The following is a 23013-nucleotide window of genomic DNA, read 5'->3' on the forward strand; positions in this document are numbered from 1 at the left end:
CGCTGGATCTCAAACAGGTAATTTGAATTTGATAACATGCTACAAAGTATGCTGTACATATACTAAAGACATAAAGCATAAGACCTCTGCAATGTGCTTTAATCATTCATATAAATATGTATTTGTTTTGGACTTTTTGGAACTTTGTTGGTGTGCACAAGACGCAGAAACACAACACTGAATCAAAGTCAACAGATATTCAAAATCTGTGTTCTCATATTTTATTCGTCACCAGTGAGCAGATTCACTGGAGCACCTGGTGGCGAGGCCAGCAGAGTGAGCTACCATCGGGCCTGATTGTTGAGGCCAGTTAAAGAAGTTGGCCGTGAATGATCACTCCTTCTTCAGCAATAAATGGTGATTGTGATATAACCGAGAGTGATTTATAAAACACCTCAATAGAATGTCTGTGGAACGCGGCTGAGAAATAGATTTATTCCACCTTGCAGCACAATAATACTGTAAATCATCCACATTTACAAAACATCGTGTTTATTTTACAGTGAGCTACGTTGCCCCTCGGCAAAACAGAGTTGGCTTTCCATATTTGCTGTATTTGCTAGATGAAATAAATGAAACAAAAATTAAACTCCATATCAATAGGACATTGCTAGCTGAGGTTCCTGTTTCTTTTTACAGCATTTGCAAACTTTACACTCAATCCTTGACCTTTGCAATAAAAGGTACAAAAGTATGCATTGATAGCTCTTCTAAATACTGCAAAGTTTTAATTCGAAACTGGAAAGTGATATACATTTAATCCACTGTAACTAATTCTGTTCTGGAAAATAAAAACTGCATGAAATGAAGTCCGATGTGGGGAGAGAACTTAGCATTGTGCGTAAAGTTTTTGATTACTGCAAAGCATGTCAGGGGTTATCTCTCACATGTATTAAAACAACAACAACAATGTTTTAAAAAAAAAAATCATTGTGTCATCAATGAAACAGTGGTTCCCTACATTGTATACTCATATTCAAAATCTTGGCTGAAGACCTGACGAGACACAGAGTCTCATCACCTCAGCTGCCTCTGATGAGCTTTTCATATGTGCAGAAATGTAAAAGTAAAAAAAAAAAAAAAACACCTTCTCCCTCTCATCAACAATACCTGACAATATCTGTCCAAAAAAAAACCCCCAAAATAAATTAAAACTCTTAAAAAAAAATCTTTTTGCTTTCTGGCATCCACATTTACAAACTGGATTTTGTGTCCAAAAAAAAAAAAAAAGCGTTCATCATCTACAGTTTCTTTTTACCTCAATGGGGAACTGTTGAAAAAATAAATAAATAAATAAAGTGTGCTTCCATCGTGGAAGAGTTAAAACTCTTACTAGGATCTAGATTGAACTTAAAACGTGTGAGCAGGATACAGTAGTGCGGTTCTGTGAGTGAAACCTTAAAAAATAGATTTATCCTCATATAAAGGAAGAGACATTTGTTGTCCATACATGAAGAAGAATGCTGTAGTCTGCTAATGATGCGTCTGATTACTGTAAACATGTGAATGTGTGCAAGAAAAGTCCATATTTCACAATAAGAGCTGTCTAAGAGCGAAGTAAATGCTTCAGCGTGTCCGGAGGTGGAGTCTGTTGAGGCCGAAGCCCCTCGGTAGTGGATTGTAATTGGTCATGAGTAGATGGTGATGACCTCCCGACCTCCTCCTCTGACTAGCAGCACTCTCTCCAAGCCTTCAGTCAACACCTCCAGAAACTCCATATCTGAGGGAAAGGTCAAGGACACCCACCAACTATAGTCTACTCATTGCGACTGTGCTGCATCCCAAAAATACCCCATCACCACCTTTAGTTTAGTCATGCAAAGGATACAGTTCTCGTCTCCATCTGTGTTTCGAGGTGGTCCTGGCATGTTGAGAAGAACTAATCGAGCATCATGGGACCTGTTGACTATCACCTCGTTCAGTTTTACCGCTGTATGCATTCGTCGCACATTGGACTGATCCCTGGAACACAGCGAGGGAGAACGTTTCAAAGTAAATTTGTGTGTTTGTAGGCAAGCATTAAACGCTACAGGGCTGACGAAATGAGAGGCAAATAAAATAAGATTTCATATTTGAGAAAAATTAAATGTCACTTACGGTTTGAGGCTCATGAGTTCTCTAAAGTTTTCAGGCGCATTGTTCCGGTTCCTCCTCTCAGCTTCACACCTCTCTCTGGTCCAGGTCATCTGTACCTTCTCTGGAGGCGCCTCCACTACCTCCTCCTCCTCATCCGAGTACAGGCTTCCCATACGCACCAAGGAGTGTCTGTCCTTAACCAGCTGGGCCTGCAGGGGTCAGGGGAACGTAAAGGCTGAATTGTTAGTTTAGAGAAATCAAGCTAACATGGTTACGCAGTTAAAACTATTAATGCGGATGAGAGTAAATTCCCATACTACACCACTGGAGACAGGCAGTATTATGATTCCAAATATAAAACTCATAATTATTAAATATTGTGCAGACTTTCTGAATGTTTTATGAGTTTGATCTGTAAAGATAACATTAAGAATACACTTACCTCTCTCTGCCTCTCTGCACTGGACAGCCTCATTTGCCTCAGCATCTGTGACCTCTGCTCCATCATTAACGTCCGCTCATAGGTATATGCTGAGATGTCACTGTCGTGCTGGAATCCCATTTGAGAGACACAGGTTTGGTGGTTATTACATCTGCTACAAAATAAATCAATCAAAAGAATATCAATTCCGTGCTCAGTCTCAGTTTTTTCTGTCACAGGGTTTACCCTCTGGCAGATCAAGTCGCAAAGATGGTAACCTTTTTTGACATATTCATTTGAGAATTAGCAGAGTACTGCATTATTTTAACAGCTAATGTCTAGCATTACTAAGCAGCTACTAGCAGACAGGTTCTTCTCTTTCTTCCTTTCTCTTTGCAGCTTCTTCCATAAACGTCCAATTCTGTTCTGCAAAGAGAATTCCGAGCTAACTTCTAGTACCAGAAAGTAGCACTCCAATTTACAGCGTAGCATCAAAATAATGTTGTAAGTTTGTTTTGAAATGCTGCATAATGTAGCTTACAAATATATTTGCTTGTTAACGCATCCAGCAGTGCCTAAGCCATATCATTATGAATTTTAAGTCATGTTTTTGTCAAAGTGGTGAAGGTAAGTTGTTTTTCCTCTCCAAAATGTAGCGACTCTTACCATCTCTACCACCTCCACCTCAGCCTCGATCCTCAGCTGGTACAGGAATGTGGCCAGATCTTTCTTCATCTGAATGCTGTTATCGTCCATCTGGGCTACAGTGAAAATACGCATTCTGCATTTTCTCCAAACCTAAAAATGCAACAACAAACAAAAGAGGCCATGGTATTGCCACAACTGTAATACCATGTTCAACACTGCATGGCTTATTCAATTTGGACCAAAGTTGTAAAAAAATATGGTGGCATAAGGTAGAAAAAAAAAGATCTCAGTAAGAGCAGGTGAGTGTCAGATTTTTGAATTACATTTGCTTACAATAAAGCAAACTCAAATCCAAATTGAGGGAATGAGTATAATATTCTTTTAACGTGTATGGATTTTTCTGCTGTATATGCTAAACAAATATCTCAATACACTCTAGAACAAGTGGCAGCTGTAACAGCATTCAAACTGTAAACACTCAGTATGTCTTACTTTATGCTGTTTGAGCAGGAAAGGCAGCAGCATTAGCATCCCGCCGTCGTGGACAATCCACCACACGTCAATGTTGCCATCTGTGAAGCGCTCATGGTTGCTCGGGTAGAAGGACACATTTTTGGGCACCATTAGAGCCAGGTGGGCCGCTGTGGTGCAACGGACTGTGTCTGAGTACAGATGAAAATACAAATAGTGAGATATTTACCTTTCACAGCTTAAATGAATCTAAATGTGGAGTGCACAAGGTTATAGAATCACACTTGTTTTCATTTCTTGTCGTATCAGGAAATTTACCCCAGAAATGATTTGAACATCCAGAAAGTACCAGAATTGACACTGCAGTTCCCGTGAGCATTTAAGCACAATAACAACACATACTTCTGTATGCAAATCAACTGATTTGGAGTGGCCGTAGTGTATTAGGCACGCCACACTGCAATTACTGAGTGCTTGTATTTATTTCAAGCTCTTACTGATAAAAGTCTTCCAAGCACGAGGGTCTTCACTTTGTCTCCAGCCGTAGGGCCAGCCCATCACCACAGTGTTGTGTTTCATGCCCCCAAGACCACAGGACTGGATCAGATGAACAATGCCCTCCCGTACTTTCGATGCCACCACAACCTGGCAGAAACCTTTGACCCGCTCGATATCCATCATATTCTTAATGGCCTGAGAGGAAAGATGTGGTCAGAATAATCTTTAATCACAATAAGTAGTTAGATGATAAACAGTAATGAACCGTAATAATGCTAAAAAAAAAATTTAAAAAAAACATTCAATAGTTCCCAGACAGTTGATTTTGTATTACAAAAAAGAACTGTTCAACTGTTGAAATTAAATTAGTACACTCCCTTCCTTCACTACCTCTCCAGTGAGCACAGCTCTGATGATAACTCCTGATACACAATGCGTGAATATTGGCTTAGTGAATCCAGGAGTAATTAATCTCTCCACTTATTGTCACATAAACAAGAGAAAACTTTGCTTCACTTGTTAAATTCACTGCGAAACACATCACACAACAAAAAAAACGTTCCTGCATCGGCTCCTAATTTTATCTGAAATGGCTCATTGGCGCCATGTTTTACTGTTAACAACAAGCTGTTGTTTGCCCATTGATTAAAGTGACAAACATTAAAAAAAAAAAAAAACAACTGGTGGTGGGAGAAACACAGATTTGAAATTCACCGAGATGCTTGTTAATGCTTCGTTGGGCTTTTCAAATTAAAAAAAGGTGTTCATTTATAACAATTAGTTGCAGCAGAGTCAGCAACACAGTATAACAGAGATCCACTTAGTAAGATTCTTTTTCCCCATTTACCTGTTCAGCTGCCTGCATTTCCCCGTAACTATCCAGGAAGTTGCCCTGGATGACAGAGCCCACAATGGTCAGACCCTTTCCTGCTTTTAGTTGTGAGGCAAAGGTCAGAAGTCGGGGATATTTAACATGGAGGTCCTCGTCCAGCTTCAACAGCACTAGCAGCTGAGGTCTGTTGTGCACAGAGACAGAAAATATGAGGGTAATATATGAGAAAAAGACCCACTTTGCCTTTTTTTGTTTGGTACTACAGAAACTGAGACAAGCTGTGCTAGAAATTAATTTTTTAATGCTGCAATCTCAAGATCACAAGTTAGTCATTGCACTGTCTCGCGATACCTAGGCTCATTTCCTCAAGATAACGGCAATAAAATTTAATTAGGGGGCACTCTGAGAGCAAATACCTCCTCAAAGGTGATATGACATTAGTAATCTTGCTGACAGGTGCCTGGCGATAAACAACCTCAGCTGATCCGAATGTGAAATTGCTGTGTTAAACAGCTCTGTCCCAAAGTTTAATGGGTTGCTCCATGGCCTACCCTGCACCCCTCCACCACGTTTGGTGGAAACCAGCTCTCTGTTTTAATGTCATCCTGCTAACAGTCTGGCAAACATCAATCATGTTACCTCCTTGGCAGATGCGATACAACCACGGCAAATCTAAGCTTCCATAATCATTTACTATCTGCGGGCAAAACTATAAAGACTCATCATTTTGTTACTCTCAATGCATTTGAGTGAGCGGTAAAAGAGGAAGTGTCGCATCAACTTCATATAATGGCAGCAAAATGTGCAATGTTGTTTTACTGGAAATGCCAGGAAGTATTTTAGTGATGAAACACCCCCTACTTCACCAAGCCGCCTCTCAAAACCTCTCAGCACTGCTTTGCATATATGCCAAATGACACTCGCTCATTATGCTTCAATATGGACAACAGCTGGTGGTAAAGCTTTGTCATATTGCTTATGCTGCATGCCATTATCATCATTATGGAGGGCCATTTTTATTTATAACATTTGGTCATCTGGTTCACAGCACTTCATAAATCCCACTCATTGGATTTTAAGAAAATGCATTGCTGCTCATTCATGAATGCCAACATGCTCCAGTTTTCCCTGACTGGCATGTGGGATGCACGCATAATCAGAACAATGTCCAGCATGTTAGATGCTGCTTCATTTATGTATTTATGTACTTAATTCTCAGAAACACAATTACGTCATGTCACGTATTTCCTTTGCCCATGTACCTCCAGTTCTTAGTGTGTGGGGGTCCAACTTCTAGTCTCAACAGGGCGTAGCGTGCAGCACTGAGGGATAGTCCTCTTATTCCGTCTCCCCATTCCTTTTCGGCTCTGTTTGTGTAGTGAAAAAAAAAACAAGACAGCTCATTTAGGTGACATATTGTCTACCAGCATCCACCAGGCCTGACAGATACACAGAGATAACGATGAAGAAAGGCAGAAACACCATCATCATCACCCCATATTTGACAGAATTTACAAACTCCAGACATACCCCTGGTACTCGATGTACTTGTAGATCATCCCAGCAATGCCCATGGCCACAATAGCATAGTACCAGGAGGAGATGAACATCAGAGCCAAACACATACTCATGCCGAGGAAGGAGAGAGACCTGCGGGGAGAGAGACGTTATATTGAGTATGAGTTAATACACTCGCTCCAGCTGGTTCAACCGTAGCATAAAGCCTTGGTGATTAGAAAGGTGGTCGGACAAAGTATCTGGGACACCTCCCATGTACTGATGTCTACGATAAAAGGTACTGAGGGAGACTGTTAAGCAAAATCAATAATGCTACTTCTATTCTGAACAAAGCGCTCCTTTAAAGTGGGAACCTGTACTCACCAGTGGTAATATCTGAATCTTGGCCTCCAGTTGGGTGTGCGTAACAGTGTTTGCACAGCACAGGCTAAATTTACAAAGAGATAGCACATCAAGAAGAACCTGAGAATGAAGACAAAGAGATTTTTTGTTCTTACATAAATAACATAGTGTTGTATTTCGTCTAAATCAATTGGAGTAATGCTATAAAAAAAATGTGTCTGGAAAAAAATCTTGGGGAACTGAATATGAAATTCATACATTCGCCCGGGTGTACTTACATGGAAAGGATAGGGGCCACCATATCCAATGAGGCAATAAGGATACCTAGCTCAGCTATGAGACCAGTCAGCAGCAGTGCCCATGTAGGTTCTCCATTGGTCTTCCCATGACCGAAAACCTGGAGAAAAAAAAAAAATCAGATGCAAGATGTGACTGATGCTTTTGGAATTATTTTGGGTTTCCGAAATAATAGGAAACAGACAATGTGTCTCCTGTCTCTTCTGGTCTGTTTTTTCTGTATTAAAATACTGACAGTATTTTTCTGTCTCTCAGTGCTTTCTAAGACTGCGTTATATATTTAAACAATATACTGTATGATCAACAAAGTGGGGTATTTACTCTGAGAAAAGGAATTATGTTGTCCTTGGCGATGGCCTGCAGAAGTCGGGGAGCTCCAGTGAGGGATTGCAGGCCTGCCCCCACCGTGGAGAAGAAAGAACCAATGACAATGACCCAGGGGGATGGCCAGGAGAGGGTCCCCACCACCAAATTATTTCTAACTGCATCCCCAAACCTGAAAGAAGAGACAAGCTGAGTATGCCTAAGATAATTGGTCACTGGTTATCTTTTTTTAAATTCATCTTTCACAGGAAATGTTTTGAGAATTTTAGTGACATGCTGTTAGATGCTTACTTGTCCCTCAGTACTACCCCTTCGATACATGCGCCAAACAGAACAACAGAACTTATATCTTGATTTAAAAAAAAAAAGTCAAGGAAAAGATGTATCAGACAATGCATATTTAATAGCTTTTACCCTGATTTTGACCTGGTTGTGACTCTAATGCTGGTTAGTCAACAAAACAAGGATACAAACAAGTGAAGTAGTGGTGATAGCTAAGATCGTTCCGACAGGGATGGACTTCTGAGCATCCCGGAGATCACCAGATCTGTTGGAACCTGCCATGATACCTAAAGGATGGTAGAAAAAAAATAAAAGCAAAACATGTGAAAAAATTGTTAGCTGCGTTCATTAATGACTTCATTACTGGTTTGAAGCATTCCTACGTGTCAGTCACGCAATTCAACAAAATCACAAAGTTAGTGTCAAGCACAGAAAGGGTTTCCTTATTTATGATATTGATTTACCTGTGGCAGACGGGAAGAAGATCCCCACCAGAAGTGTGAATGATGTGGCAATGTCTGCTGACACATACATGCCAAAGTTTTCCAGGGCACCATGGGTATCCACTGATGTTAGCCCCGCCTTCTCCAGGATCTCCCCTTTCTGCTGGTAGTTGCCCCACATATTATCTAGAAGAAATCCAATTGAACCAATGTAGATTTCTTTTCTTTGTTTGTTTTTCTCTGTAATATCTGTAATTGCGACAAATGGGCCTCAGCCATGATGTTCTATTATGCAAATGTTTTTGTTCCCACCTACCTCCCTGTTGTGAAATTAAAGTTTGGGTGATTGCCATTTATAAGAGGTGCACAATAGCTGTAAGAGCAGTGTTACAAAGAGCCATCGGGGTTTGCTTCCTCCCTGGGAGATTAAATTGACGACTAAAAAAAGACTTGGAGCGTCTCAGAGGACATGTGCGTGGAAGAATATTCAGCCAAGGTGAAAACTGGTGTGCACAATCCAAATAAGCTGAGAAACTTGCAAGGAGCCCGACCACAAAAAAAAACAAGTTTTTACAGATGAAACAATAGAGTAGCACACCAATAAACAATGCTGAAGTTCATTTTTTTTCATCCAGAGAAGTCAGAGCTAAAGCTCAAAATTTCAGTTTGCAAACCTTTGTCAAGAGCCTAAAATGTGACATATCTGATTCCTGCAAAGGTGTGTCGGACATTTCATGCTGACGTGTGAGGCTGTTGAATTTTCTCTGAGACCATGAAATGAATGAAGCCACTGTGTGATTGATACACCGGCCATGTATGGAATCATTTCAGGAGAGTTGCATCATAATCGGTCTACCTCTGATAATCCCGCTGGCCAGTCCAGGGATGCCTTGTATTTCTGTCACATTGTTCTGGATGAAGTAGTCATCACACTGGGCACTGCTCATGTTCCCCATCAGGCAGAACATATCCCACAGCTGACTGGGCGCTGTGATGTTGTCCTTTGTTACAGTCTTAGCACACGCATCAAAGCGATCTCTCACCAAGGTCCTGTTGCCCAGCATGCAGATCCTATTGCAATAACAGTTGAAAACAGTTAAGGGTTATTACGTTCGTAAACAGACTTTACCTCTCATAACACCACCATCATTGTTGCTCGTCTTCTTCATCACCTTGACAAGTAAAATCAGCACTATTCCCACAAAAGGAAACCAAAGAGCCAAAGAGATGGCCTGGAGACCCAATTACTTCTAACTACATCCCCTAGCGTGCAAGCACAAGTTGAATGAGTTGAATTGATAAGCAACGTTTTATTAATTTTAGCATGATTCTATTTCATGATTTTTATGATGCACCTGATTCACACTGTAGTGTAATTCATATCGAACGGGAGACGCAATCACAAGAATACAGGAAAAAGTGAATACAGCAAATAAAACAGAAGCGATATACATTTGCCATGTGGAAAACAAAACTCTGCAAATGTTAGCGCTCTGTCCCCGATGAGGCAGCAACACTTGCTCCGCAGAGAGTTCACGCTCATCTCGGTTCTTACGGGAATTCTGGTGGATGAGTCATGGATTTCATCGCCCCGGCATAGATGGAGACGATTGAGATAATGACACAGGCAAGGAAGAGAGAAGCCAGCTTGTTGACATATTTGACTCCTACAAAAACCACCACAGCCATCAGGCTAAGGCAGATGGAACCATAGACCCGCATGTTGTTCAGCATAGCACTGTCACTCCCGTGGGGGTCGGTGGCATGAAAGATGGCTGCCTGGGGGACGAGATATTTCTGAGGGCATAAAAAAAAAAATGTATGTGGGCTTAGTAAGGTTATAGAAGTTAACAGGTGTTATACATTTTTTTTTTAAAAACTCTCCAAGAATAAAATTCAAAATAATAATGTAACTACAGAAAAGTGTTTTCAACAAACTGACCAAGAAGATTTCAATGGCCCCCAGTATGTACATGGCAGAGGCAAAGGTGGTGCCCAGGTAGAAACACAGACCTACAGCTCCTCCAAATTCTGGGCCCAGGGAGCGTGAAATCATGAAGTATGCTCCTCCAGCTACAACAGAAAAGCACAGTGTTACAGATCAAAAGCCACTGGAAATATTTCTACTTTCACTGCACGCCGCGTTCCCAACAGCAACACTCTGCTGCCACCAAGTGGAAGAGCAGTTATGAGATACTTGAAAAGCAGTTTTATGCTGTAATGATGTCAGTTCAATTCTTTGCCAAATCTATAAAAATTACTATCATAAATGTATTTTTGAATGTAGATGCATGCAGAATAACAGTATAATGACATGGTTCCATACACTACCTGGAACAACACCATTAGTAGCAATGGCACTCATCGATATGGCTGTGAGCATCGTCTGCAAAAGAAAGGGAAAAACTGAATAATAGAAATGGGAACGGATGTACAGGAAACTTCTGTGGTGTGATAATATTCACTGATCAAGCATCTAAAAGTAAGCAGATTTTCCATCTATCTTGAAATAATTATAAGTTTTTGGTGATGGAAAAATACTGAAGCCAAAAATAAAAAAACAACAAAACAAAACAAAACAAAACAAGAGTCAAAGTGACATTCTTTGCTTTAAATTATTTGTTTGCGCTTATGCAACCATGAGGGTTCTATTGACTGGCTAGGATTAAACGCTGCCTCATGTCCTAGATTGGTGGTGAAATCAACCCAGCATGATGGTGTGTGTGTGCGTGTGTGTGTGTGTGTGTGTGTCCGTGTCTGTGTGTGCGGGCGTATACTAACACATGAGCAGCACATGAGGACAATCAGGAGGGACTGTATGATTCCAGCCATCCCAACAATCCATGTCAGCCGGAGAAACAGAATTACACCAAAAATGTTCTGGAGACACGGCAAGTAGACCCCCATGAGAGTGCCCATGTTAGGAGACTGATGATGGAGAAGCGAGGGGGGGGAGGAGGGGGACAAAGAGAGAGGGAGAGCACTGAGCATGACAAATCAGGAAACAAGAGTATTGATCACTCGTATTGATTGATGTACTTTTTAAAGGTCATTCCGTCATGTCATGAGCTTTTGCATGTATCCAGGTCTCACACATTCACTGCTTGACTGCAGCACAATCAATCAACAAGTCTTAATAGAAAACTAGAACTTGGCTGGCAGTCTGCAAGAGGTGGAGGGTAGTGTTACTGAACCTCAGACTGAGTGTACACATGGTTAAAAAAAAAAACAAAACAGTGAGACAGAGTGTTCCCTTGCTCTGACCTTGGGAGTCTTCCTACGTGAGGCTTCGGCACTCTCCTCCTCTTCATGCTCCTTGGCTCCCTGCGTGATATTGGTGTAGTTGACCAAGCGGCTGAGCAGAGACGAAACCTTCGGTCGGATGTCCAGCTCTTCCTGGAGGAAAAGAGACACGAACGATAATCATGTTGCTTTATCACCTTACACAAATGTTGCTTATTAATAAAGCAGACCTCAAACAAGGCCAGGTTCCTGTCGTAGAAGTCATTCTTCTTGCTAGCTGCGTCAGCGCTGTTGAGGAAGGGGCTGTCTTCTTTATGATTTCCAAGTCCTTCACGGGGGAAGAGGATAGCAAGAAATGATTACTTTTGTTTTGAGCTAAACATTTTCCACTGCTGATAACTTTACATTAAAAAACAAGCTGTGCAGAACCAACAATATGTACAATTTTACTTCTAAAGTCAAATAAAAGCAAAGAGCGCTTTGGTCTGTGTATTCAGTTTGTATATGTGTAATAAAATATTTGCATGGTGATACAGTTTACAGTGGCGTACGAGCGTGTCAGCGTTACATTGAAGATGAGTTAAATCCATAGGAACATGTAATGTGTGGAGACAACCAGCACAATCACAGTCCCACTCACGAGGTACTTGTTCGCTCTCAGATGTCATTCATTACATAAGTTTTTTGAATGGGTCAATATTGAAGAGGACATTATGTGGTTGCAAACAATTGTGATACAAACAAAAACAGGCAAATAAAGAGGAGTTCAGTGTAAATGGAGTCTGTAATTAATGTAACCAAGACTGGGAGAAAAACAACCACTCTATATTTTCCCATTCAGTCCAATTTCTTTAGTTTTTAGTAACATTAAACTATTAGATGAAGCTCCACGTTGTGTTTAAATTTAGACGCACAACTGATGCCATGAAACTCTACTTAATTACTGACTTGTTTGGCCAAACATATTTAACTGACAAAGCAAAGTTCAAGCGATAAACAGGATTCTACTCTAATTAATTTCTGCCTTTGTGAAAAGAAATAATAAACAAAATAATTTGTCAGTCGCTGCACACAAAGCACATTCACACCAACACACAACTGCACACACTTCATGACCTAGAAATGAGCTAACTTTGGAGTATCGGAGCATTTAAACTTCAAAAGTGGCATCTAAAAAAAAAAAACAACTAAAAAACCCCAAATTAGTCCTGCAGCAAGAGCTGTGTCAGTTCACCATTTGAGCGTGAAATATGAAAGGAAGTACCAGTTTAGTTAGAATTGGACTGGATGACCTTCCATGCTGGTCTTCACTCACCTGTGTTGTGTGTCCCACTGCTGCTAGTATCACTGGGGGTGAGCATAGTTATGGGCTGTGTGCAGTCTGCAGCCGAGCTCTCTGTGCTCAGGCTCAGGGAATTGTTGATTACAATCCAGGACACCCACTCACCCATGGTGAGCGCTCATTCAGGGGCCTGATCTAACACATGGTGCACCATTAGGGGGGTAAGAGGTGGGTAAATTCTCTCTCTCTTTTTCTTGCTCTCTCACTCTCTCTCACACACACAAACACACACACACACACACGTCTATGTTGACGGTATCTCAAAAAAGTGCAGTCCAATACTGAAAATAGTCGGTGCATCAATATGAGAGTTTCCTGCAAGTTTTATTTGTTAATGGAAGCCACATTCATGTCAGTCTGTTTTCAGAGTGACAGAGAAGGATTGTATTGATGTCTGGGAGGAATAAAACAAAGCCAACACTGTCCTCTAGTGTCATACTGCAGGCAGTAGCACGGGACGAGAGTTCAACGCCTTCGTCTGAAGCAGCCATAACAGCACCCAATCACACATGACTTGAGACGTTTAGAGGTAAGAAAATAGCTGCCAATTTGGAGGAAAATGCAAGTGAACACTGCTCCAGGAGAGAGAGAGGTGTTCAGATATATCCTGGTACACACTTTTATTCAGTTAGTGCTACTTAAAACTGTGAGCTTTTTCTGCTCCAGAGGCAAAAAGTAACTCAAGTACATTAATTCAGGACTGTCATTAAGCACATTTTGAGCAGAGATACAATAATTAAACAATTAAAGTTCATTAACGGCCAGATATTTTTGTACATGATGAATCTTTCAGTCTTTTTCCAAGCAAAAGAAACCATAAGAATGCTTCACTTTGCGCTGTGCATTTTTGAAATTTTTTTTTAACTACACAAATAATGATAGCCAAAATATTTAGATAATTGCCTCCTCTCAATTTTAGATATTTATCAATTAATAGTGTGACAGAATAAAAAGCATTTTTTTTCCCCTTTTCACTTGGAACATGATTTAAGCTCAACAAATTTTCCAATTATTACACAAAAAAAAGAAAAAAGTTTTAATAACTTTTACATCTGATGGAGGATCTTTCAAGTAAATTGCTGTATTGGTACTTTTACTTAAGGGAAAAAAATCTTACTTCTTCCCCTCCTTGACTTTTCTACTAAGACCCAAAATAGCGTCACACTTCCAGCTCACAACAGGCTAAAGAGACAGTGGGGGTCTCTGGTTAATCACCTCACATTAAATGTCTAATTAAAAAGATTAAAGATTAACTGGCTGGCTATGAAGGCACACAAGAGTCCTGCTGTGTTTAGCTCAGAACAACTCAAGAGATTTTACAGCAGCGTGTACAAACATGTCACATGTACCTCACCAAAACAGCCCAGAGCCACGACAGGAACATCAAAGCCTGTCTGTGGCGTGGGACGCCGAGGTTTGCAGCAGCGTGTATCGGGAGATAACTTAAGCAAGGGCAAACATGACTTTTACTTTCTGCAGACAGGCCTCCAAGATGCTCTGACGTGTTTTTTTTTTGGGGGGGGGGGGGCGGGGTGGTAGGAACTGACAGGATTAGTTCCAAGGTTTCCTTTTCAAAAGCAGTGTAAAAGTGGTGGATTCTATGCAGAAAACAATGTTATAAATAATGAAACACTTTAAGAAAATTGTTATTTTTTTCCAGGGATTTGGGGATGATTCTCCTTTTTCCATATTCATGAACTTTCTCTTTCATAGGTTGGACGAACACCACCAGCATAACCTATTTCAAAAAAAATATACATCCAAATAAAAAGCTTTGACTGGCGATGATAATGCCTGCTTGTCAGACATGTCAAACTATAATTTGCAGTGTAGTATTTACAACCGGGGCCTATTGTCAGAGAAGATGCTACGTTGTCAAGTCTTCCTTCAAAGTAATGGATTTCTAAACAAATCTCGCTTGAAAGGGAAAACCTAAAACAAAATCCACATGAGTTATGGTTTGACATAGATTCAAATATGTTTCACTCTGTTCCTTCCTAGTGTTAAGGAGACAAAAAAAAAAAAAAACCTTCCCTGTGCACTTTTTTAAAGCAGATTAATCACGGAAACAATATCGCATCAGCTCCTTACAGGCTCGAAAGCCTCTTTGCTCAACTTTCCCTTTAATGAACATTTAACACCTAACACCAAGAGGCAGCTTAGCCCACTCTACTTTGTCCAGTTAGTTGGCAGGAATGTTTGACTGATTACAGGCGCTGGGAGGTTGAGCTTGTGTCAAAGACAGACAGTAAAACACGGTAAATGTGAACGTCCTTTGCTGCTGTCTTCACGTCATTCACTCTTCTTCACTTTTATACAATGATGCCATGCAGTGACAAGGTGACAGTTGCAGTGTGGCGGCTAAACTAAAAATAAACAACAATAAATATATATTTTCCTCGACTCCACAAGCTACCATGCTACAATTGCAATTTGATGTAAAGACTGTCTGAAGTCTGTATAACTAATTTATCTCTCGCTGTGTTTGTTTGTTTGTTGCTGTTACAAAAATTATAACCCAATAATCGTGACAATTTATATAGGAATAATATTTTCCTCAACAAGCTAGATTTGTTCCGTACTCCTCTTGTAATACCACTTTCTTCCTGAGGAGGCGACAGCGGTCTCTCGCCTCCGGCAACAGCGCGTAAACCAGCACGAAGAACCTGGAACGAACCCTTCCGCTGCGTCCGAATTGCCAAGTAGGTCGGATTGTAGGTTGGATTGTAGGTCGAAGGCTGTCCGAAACCACAACTGGCGCGAGTAGCGACCTACTTCGCAACCTGAATTCCAGCCTAAACACGCCCACATTGTAGGTCGGTTCAGGGTTCAGGTGCATCTTACGGAGCAACCTATGGTCCACAATGCACCGCGGACTACTTCTTCGTCCCCTAAAAACTTGTGGACCCGCAAGCCAAGTTTGCGCCACCAACAGTCTCTCATTCTTATGCAACACGAACATTTATGGTCATTGTTGATGACTAAAGGCGTGTTCACACCAAACGCGACGCGTGTGAACACGCCTTTACAGGTGCGTTACTGTGCTTAATAATAGAGAATGAATGGAGAGTGCGCTCAGGGTGGAGTCGACAGTCAGGCCAGCAGGTGGGGCTTTCGTTGGTGGTGCCTACCTAATTGCGGTGTCTGTGCTCTGCCAGCAGAGGTCGTGCTTCTCCACCAATCTTCTAGGGCAGGGGTAGGGAACCATGTGCCATGGAGAGCCGTGTGTACGTAGGTTTTCCATCCAGCCAATCACTTTAACAGGTGATTCCACTGATTAACACACCTTCAGCCACAGAAGAGTGTTAATCAGTGGAATCACCTGTTAAAGTGATTGGCTGGAAGGAAAACCTGCATACACACGGCTCTCCATGGCACATAGTTCCCTACCCCTGTTCTAGGGTGTCTGAATGGTGCCGCCGTGTTTAGGTTGTAGAAGTAGGCTGTAGCACTAGACTAGGTCGTAGCATTAGGACGTAGGTTGCCACTTGGCAATTTGGACGCAGCCGAATTGCGGCGAGTGTGCAACCATACTTACTAACCACAGAAGGAACTCTTCGTTTTCAACCGAATAAAGTTTTTGACCAAAGGTAAGGGGTTAATTTACGTTAATAACTTTTTTTTCCATACGTGGTTTCATCAACTCGAGCTACAGAAGTTAGCATTTCCTTGTTTCTTAAACTTCCCGGCTCTATGCTGCCCCCTACTGTTTTGGAGTGTGCAATTTGTAGCACTATCTTGTTGAGTTCACCTACGCATCAAATGAGCTCGGTCATGGTAAATAAGAAATTACTAAAATGTTACCAACCACCTAATTTCACTTTTAAAAGGTAACTTGAACTTTAAAAAAAAAAAATCTGGTTTTATTTTATTTCTCACACATTCCTTGGCTGCTGCTGTAGCCAATGTTAGCTGCAGCTAATGGTTGTTTTTCATGTGAGCAGAGGAATGCTAACCTGCTGAGATGTACAGCAAAACATATTAGCTTTGATGCCTGCTAATGATGAGAAAGGGATTGTAGCTCAGCTTTAATACCTCAGGGGGTGAAGGTAGGTGGTTAAAGGTGCATTGTACTGCAGACCTCCAGAAAAGACACAAGTTTACTTAATAGGGATATCAATGACTTTGTCCTAATGACTTAATGAGCAGTTGGTCGTGTATCTTCAGTGTCTTTGTCATTATACACTTGCATGTAAAGCTGTATATTCCCCGTACAGACGACCTATAATGATGAATGTTTGCTTTCAGTGAATGTTACATACCACTATGTCTCCTGTCATAATCAGAGTGGAGGTAAATAAGATGTTAATTTTTATTTATAATATTGTAAAGTCCAGTTTGGGAAAGGACCAAATTCATGGCCCACTCTGAACTGCACATTGCGCTAGCTTTGAAAATGAATGAAGGGGGAAGTGAACTGTAAACCCCCTGTAGCAACTGCCTGCTTATCTTTTATAAATTGCACTCCATGATCAGTGAGTACTGCTGTGCTCTGCCCTTTTCAATTAGCAGCAGACCAAGTTTTGGGGCTGCCAAGTTTCTGTGTATCTAATAAAAGCATTGTGAATTTCACTTCTCATTGTACTCCAAAGTTATTGTCTAAAATTTACAATTCAAGTGACAGTATAAAGTACAAAATGTTAGAAAACTTGCAAGACTGACATGCTAGAGAATCCCTAGATCTCCTAATCAATGTTGCGCAGTCAATCCCTTTTGTCTGGTAAACCTTAGTCTAGATTTTTTGTCATATTTGTTGAGTAAACCCCAGCAAAAATCATGTGTGCATGGACAGCACCATTTTTTTCCATGAACTGTATATTTATATGTATTGCACAGACATCTGGTTAGAACCTTAAATTAGACCCAGTTGGACCAAGGACTCACTGAAGGAACTCCCAAATGCATGGAATGAGATTTGTAAGAGGAAGTAAGTTACACCCAGAAAAACAAAACAAAAAAAAAAAAGATCTGTTACAGGAACTCGAACAAGCAGATCAAGCAGAGGTGACAGATAGTTTGACTACGCAAATTGTGTGACAGCCGGATCACAAAATTTTAAAAGGAAGTGTGACAAAAGTGACCTGCATGTTACTTGTTTGTCATGCAGACAAATCTATATTTTGGGAAACCATGATCACTGTCATGCAGAGTGATTTTCCAGAGTGTTAGGAAGACTTAACTTTGTGTGTGTTTCTCCCTGTGCCATCTGCTCCATGTTCCTGCTCTATCACAGTGTGTTTATCTCTTGAAACCAGACAGCATGACAGTCATGGTCACCCTTTTCTCCAGAATTAGATAGGGAACATGAGAAGCATCCTTGAAACCGTTCGGTTATTCATGGTGATCTCACCGAAAACCATGCGAAAGGAATGACTACAAAGTCTTCCCAGCACATTGTGTAGTGGTGGCATATATTGAGTTAAAATTACTCATCAAATTCAGATGTATAGGACCCTTCATGGGGGTTGGCACACAGATTCTGTTCTGTTTTCCTTCCAGCAGAAACCAGATCATATGAAAGAAGATAAAGATCACGTGTACAGAAAAAGAACCATACATCTGTGAACGCACATTCGAGTCTCCTGTGCCCGTCGTACATTTAGCATCTTTCAGCTCACTGTTTTGTTTTTGTTTTTATAGCTCAGAGATTCAGTTGTTTGATCCATCTCACTGTTATTCCTTTCCAGATGTAGCAGGCAGCTGTTTTCATCAGAGAAAACTCTGAGCAACCTATGATGTGCTGACAGATGACAGATAAGGTAAGTTAACTAAAGAATACATTAACAAGTTACAGACACATTTACTGAGTAGCAACTGAGACCAAAGCAGAACTTAAGGAAAACAGACCACCATTGAATAAGTGGCCAGTGAAAATAATGTTGCCTTCTGAACAACTCAGTGCAAAAGCTGTTACTTTTTTTTCTTGAGGTCTGATTTATTGTATTTTACATGTTTATTCTTTTAAATCTTTACCAAAACCTCTGGCCTAAAAAAAAAAAGCAGCAAATTTGATTCTAGCTAGAATAGAATTCCTCATCAACGGAGGAAATGGTTGTGTTCAAAACATACTCATTTAGTGTTTAAGTGACAAGCCCGATAGTGTATAGGGCAACTTATGGTAACAAACTTTACTCCCTGAATAGTGAATGCTAGCTCAGAGATGTTTTCCTACAGCACTGCTACAATAACCACAGTGTTAAGGCAGGTCCTATCCTGGGCTGAACAGAGATGAGTTCATAGGCTGAAACAGACTCTAAACTGTGTCACTTCCTCCTTGTTGCACTGGCTGACGCACCCACTGACAGCATGTACCATACCAAAGCCCACCACTCCCACAGTGAGATCTTCTGCTCCACCCAAGTGATTCTGCATGGTTTTATCATAGAAATTAATCTCCAACCCAGTTTATAGATTCAGAATGTACGTGTTACATATTTTAAGCATGTGACATTCTTGCTAATAAACAAAAAGTCATAAATCCATGTTTAAAAATCTATGACGTCCCTTAGAACAATTATTCATTTAAAAACATTGCAAAGACCCCACAACATGCAGTTGACTTGTTTAGCTTTTCAAGAAACTGTTCTCCAACTAGACGGTTATATTTTCATGGGTGAGGGCTGATTTTCCTGGACAGGTGAAGCTGGAACTCTTGAATCCACACTGCAGTGGAAAGAAAGAAGCTGTAAGAACCAGGGGCTGTTTATCCAAGTGTTTTCTCCACCTGGCGAGAGCCCCAAGTTGCTGTGGTGGAAAAGCGTCTGAAGTATCTGTGACATGTTGGTCAGATCCAGACATATTTGCTCATTTCTTTAAGAAGTATCACATGAATAGTGGAGTTCTACAGTCTGCACTCACTGAGTAGATCTCTTCATTTCCATATGGAGCGATGCTAACATACTGTTAGCTTTGCTCGATTCCTAACATTCATTAGTCTCCTCCTCCTCACCCTGTCCAGTAGTCCTCCTTGCAGCTGTCTACTAACTTTGTTGTTGTTGCCATGCTTCAGGAAGTTCTGTTTGAGTGGGTTGTAGAGAAGTGTGACAGCAGGAAGACAAGGGCCATTGGAGCAGGCTTGTGGAAAACTCTCTCAGACAACCCTGTGGGTTATTTGAGGACATCTTTATTTTCTCTAAGTCATTGAATCCTTTTACTTGTGCAGTGCAAAGTTCTGCCTAGACCTCATTTGAACCAGCACTGTTATGTACGTTATCTAAAGTGTGTTAACTTGCATTTCTGCTTGAGGAGAATCTAGTTGACAAAAGCAGACTACCATGCTTTCCCGAAATGTAAAACTTGACAGCTTGGTCAACATGTGCTGACATTCCTTCTGGTAGTGCTCCAAATACCAGAGCCTTGTGACCTCATGGAAGCATTAGCCATGTCATCCGTGCAGTACAATTTCAAAAAAAATAATAACTGGACTCACACAATTATTGTGTGTACACATGCGTGCTTATGTTTCCCTTCCTCATACAAACACTGGCCTCTCACCAGTGGAGCCTTTCAACATAGTAGCAACTACTTCAAAGAGTCTTCAGTCTTAAACTCTGATCCATTCTGATGTTGTTCAGTGGTAAGGAGCTCCCAGTCAGCGCTCTGTTCACTACTGTGGCAGATGGTAACATAAATGGCCTGCCAAGCAGAGTGTGGGTTTGTGCCCAGCCCAGCAAATGGCGTGTGGGCACTACATTTGAAGGCCACACCCAAGTGAGTCTTTTATTAAAAACTATTCCCTTCTCTCTCTCAACCCACGCAAATCAGTGCAGCTCTACCATAATCCTGCCCCCCCTCCCCCCTCATCTGCGCGGATACATTGAAGAAACAAGTGAGTGACAGTGAGAGACAAGCCGAGGCAGAGAGGAGAGGAGGGAAAAATCTGTTCCTGTGTTGTTGAGCAGCCAATCTCTGTGAAAGGAAATCCTCCTCTAGCACAAAGAGAGCTCCATCTTTTGTGCAACAAAACACCCGAGGCCTTTTCTTGTTGCGGTGGTATCCAGCCCCCCTTCACACACTCCAGCCCTGGTGTGTCTTTCCCATAGTTCTCACCCCTTTCATTGTTTACTCTTTGTTACCCAGCTGTCCCAGAGTTTCTTTTTAAATGTTTCCTTCACCAGGAAAAAGCATCTCCAAAATGATAGTCAGAAGGGTTTCTCCGACAGTACGTAAAGTGAGTTGTCAAAACCAGTTGGGAAAACTGTTTTCTTCCCCTGGGCAATTGTCATGGTAACCAGCTGTTCAGATGTCTCTCAGGACAAAGCAAAGCTTTCTCATGCGGTGACAGATCCAGTTCATTCAACAATGACACACTTTTTTTTTTTAACTTCTAAATAAGCCAACTAATGATAAATCTGAGAGATGAAAAGCTGGACAAAAGTTGTAAGACTCACCATCAGAACTGACAGTGTCTTGATGATCAGGGTAGTCCTGTCCAGTATCCCTGTAATCCACACGATTCAGTCCCTCCAGGCTGTCATAGCTGGACTGAGATCGATCCTTTACGGGTACCACTGTGAAGTGAGGCATGTTTTCATCACTCTCCTCTCGAGTTCAGACTCAACATAGCAGGCTAGCTGTTAGCCAGCTTCAACTCTTCCACTAATGGCAACTACATTCCACTACACTACGCTCACTTCCTCTGGAGGGTATGCTCGTACTCCCCGCCCACAGGCCGGCCCCTCCTGAACTTTTTGTGTGAACTGAAAGAGTTTGGAGGTCTCGTAGAAGCATTTGGAAAGACACTTACACCCCCCAAGCAGAGGGAGTGATGTGGGGGTCTTGATTTAGCGCTATCATCCCTGAGCCATGCTCAGAGAGAGGGTGAGAGAGATTAGGGTGACCCCTTTCTGGTGTCTGTGTCATGATGACAGCTTATGTGAACCTTGTCTGTTCAAGGTTCAGACAGTCAGTCCTTTGTGTACATGAGCCTTCCCTTAAACACACAAACAGCTACGTGGCAGCTTGGAAAATAAATCCAACTAAAACTATGTTGGTTAGGGAGAGGCACACTCTCAAAATGAGAGGACCTGGGAATTATTACCCCTGTTAAAATGATACACTTTTGAATGTCATTTCAGCATTTAAAATTTTGTTCTTTCAGTGTGTGAACAAAATACTGTCTTGCTTTACACGTATTGAGACCTGCAGCGGTCAAAGGTATAAGGGAAGGCTTTGCAGTAAATGATGTACCATTTACTCTTCTCTCTTTGAGAGTTGTTCCCTAGCCATAAAAGCAAGACATCAAAGACACTTAAGGGAGACTGTTATTAGAGAGGACTTGTTAAAGGAATGTCGATCTCTCTACTGCTGTTTGTGTTACTGCTGCTTTTTAATCTGCTGGTATGTCGATATGTTGTACGTCGCTGTGGACAAAAGCGTCTGCCAAATGAAATTGTAGATATTTTTCTTTTCTTTTGTTTTTTCTCATGAAAGAGAGAATCTGCTGAAGAGTACAACTGGTCACCACTCACTTTGCTGATGGGCTTTGCTTGGTGTCGGGGGGGGGGGGGAGGAATCTGCACAGTTGGCACAGACTGACTGATCACCTGGAATCAACCATTGTGGACAGTGATTCAGCCCATTCACCATGAAACATGGTGCTAGCCCTAGCAACAAGGTCAATCCCGCTACTTCCCTTAGCATGGGAGCTCTCAGGTGCTCACTAAAAGTTTCCCTCTGCACTTTAGTGAACTGAAACTGCTTTCTAGGAACATGCAGTGCCACCTAAGGGAAAGTCCCAGCTTTAAGATGCTCTGTGACAACAACCTCAGATCTAATCAAGACATCACTAGAAAAATCGTGCAAAAAGAGGTAGCTCTCTTTCCAGAGTTTTATCTTTGTCATGTTTTTAGTGAGGTTTTGGCTTCATGCTCATCTGAAGACAAACAGACGTGTAAATCTTTCAGGTCATGGGCTCAGGTCCCGTGATATGTCAAATGACACGTCATGAACACATCACTATCTAGGTAAAATTTAGAAAAGTCTATAATATAAATACAGAATATAAGAGAATACCCATAGAGCTCAGGATAGATGAAACATCGGCTCATTTTACTGTCACTACTATACACTACTATTACTATACTATTTATACAGCTTGATATTACCAGAGGTGCTTCTGTGTTTAAGTAAATGTTCTTCATCATTAAGCAGGACACAGCAGTATGGGGGGGGGGCGGGGTCATATCACAATGTATGTTAAAAACAGGATCCCACATCAGAGATGGACTGCTTAAAGAAAAGGTCTTCTCTTGAAGTCCACATTGTGAACCATCAC

The 23013-nt window shown here is 41.3% G+C and overlaps 1 protein-coding gene and 1 long non-coding RNA gene across 5 annotated transcripts in view; one reads left to right on the forward strand and one right to left on the reverse strand.

The window, feature by feature from the left end:
* Positions 1-216: 216 nt before the first annotated feature.
* On the reverse strand, positions 217-21512 carry slc12a4 (solute carrier family 12 member 4). 2 transcript variants are annotated; one of them, XM_086188845.1, is made up of 24 exons: positions 21128-21512; positions 11626-11723; positions 11417-11548; positions 10934-11080; positions 10484-10538; positions 10095-10225; positions 9708-9949; positions 9009-9223; positions 8174-8338; positions 7898-7996; positions 7719-7776; positions 7425-7599; positions 7085-7203; positions 6828-6926; positions 6477-6596; positions 6209-6313; positions 4962-5130; positions 4114-4309; positions 3638-3807; positions 3164-3295; positions 2519-2626; positions 2098-2285; positions 1829-1962; positions 217-1720 (listed from the first exon to the last, which is right to left on the reverse strand). In XM_086188845.1, the coding sequence occupies exons 1-24, from the start codon at positions 21261-21263 to the stop codon at positions 1629-1631; spliced, it is 3285 nt and encodes a 1094-aa protein (XP_086044971.1). In that variant the 5' UTR covers positions 21264-21512; the 3' UTR covers positions 217-1628. The 2 variants fall into 2 exon arrangements, with proteins under 2 accessions (XP_086044971.1, XP_086044980.1); XM_086188854.1 differs by lacking the exon at positions 21128-21512 and adding an exon at positions 12711-12833.
* The window catches only part of LOC147269669 (uncharacterized), a 145796-nt gene continuing 138870 nt past the window's right edge, over positions 16088-23013 (forward strand). For all 3 annotated transcript variants that reach the window (XR_015110543.1, XR_015110542.1, XR_015110541.1), the window contains exons 1-2: positions 16088-16327; positions 18425-18496. This is a non-coding gene — a long non-coding RNA (uncharacterized LOC147269669). The remainder of the gene's footprint in view (positions 16328-18424; positions 18497-23013) is intronic.

The sequence above is a fragment of the Aulostomus chinensis genome, chromosome 2 (assembly GCF_037954235.1).
Source record: "Aulostomus chinensis isolate RoL2024-O1b breed Wild chromosome 2, RoL_Achi_v1.0, whole genome shotgun sequence".
Classification (NCBI taxonomy): Eukaryota; Metazoa; Chordata; class Actinopteri; order Syngnathiformes; family Aulostomidae; genus Aulostomus; species Aulostomus chinensis.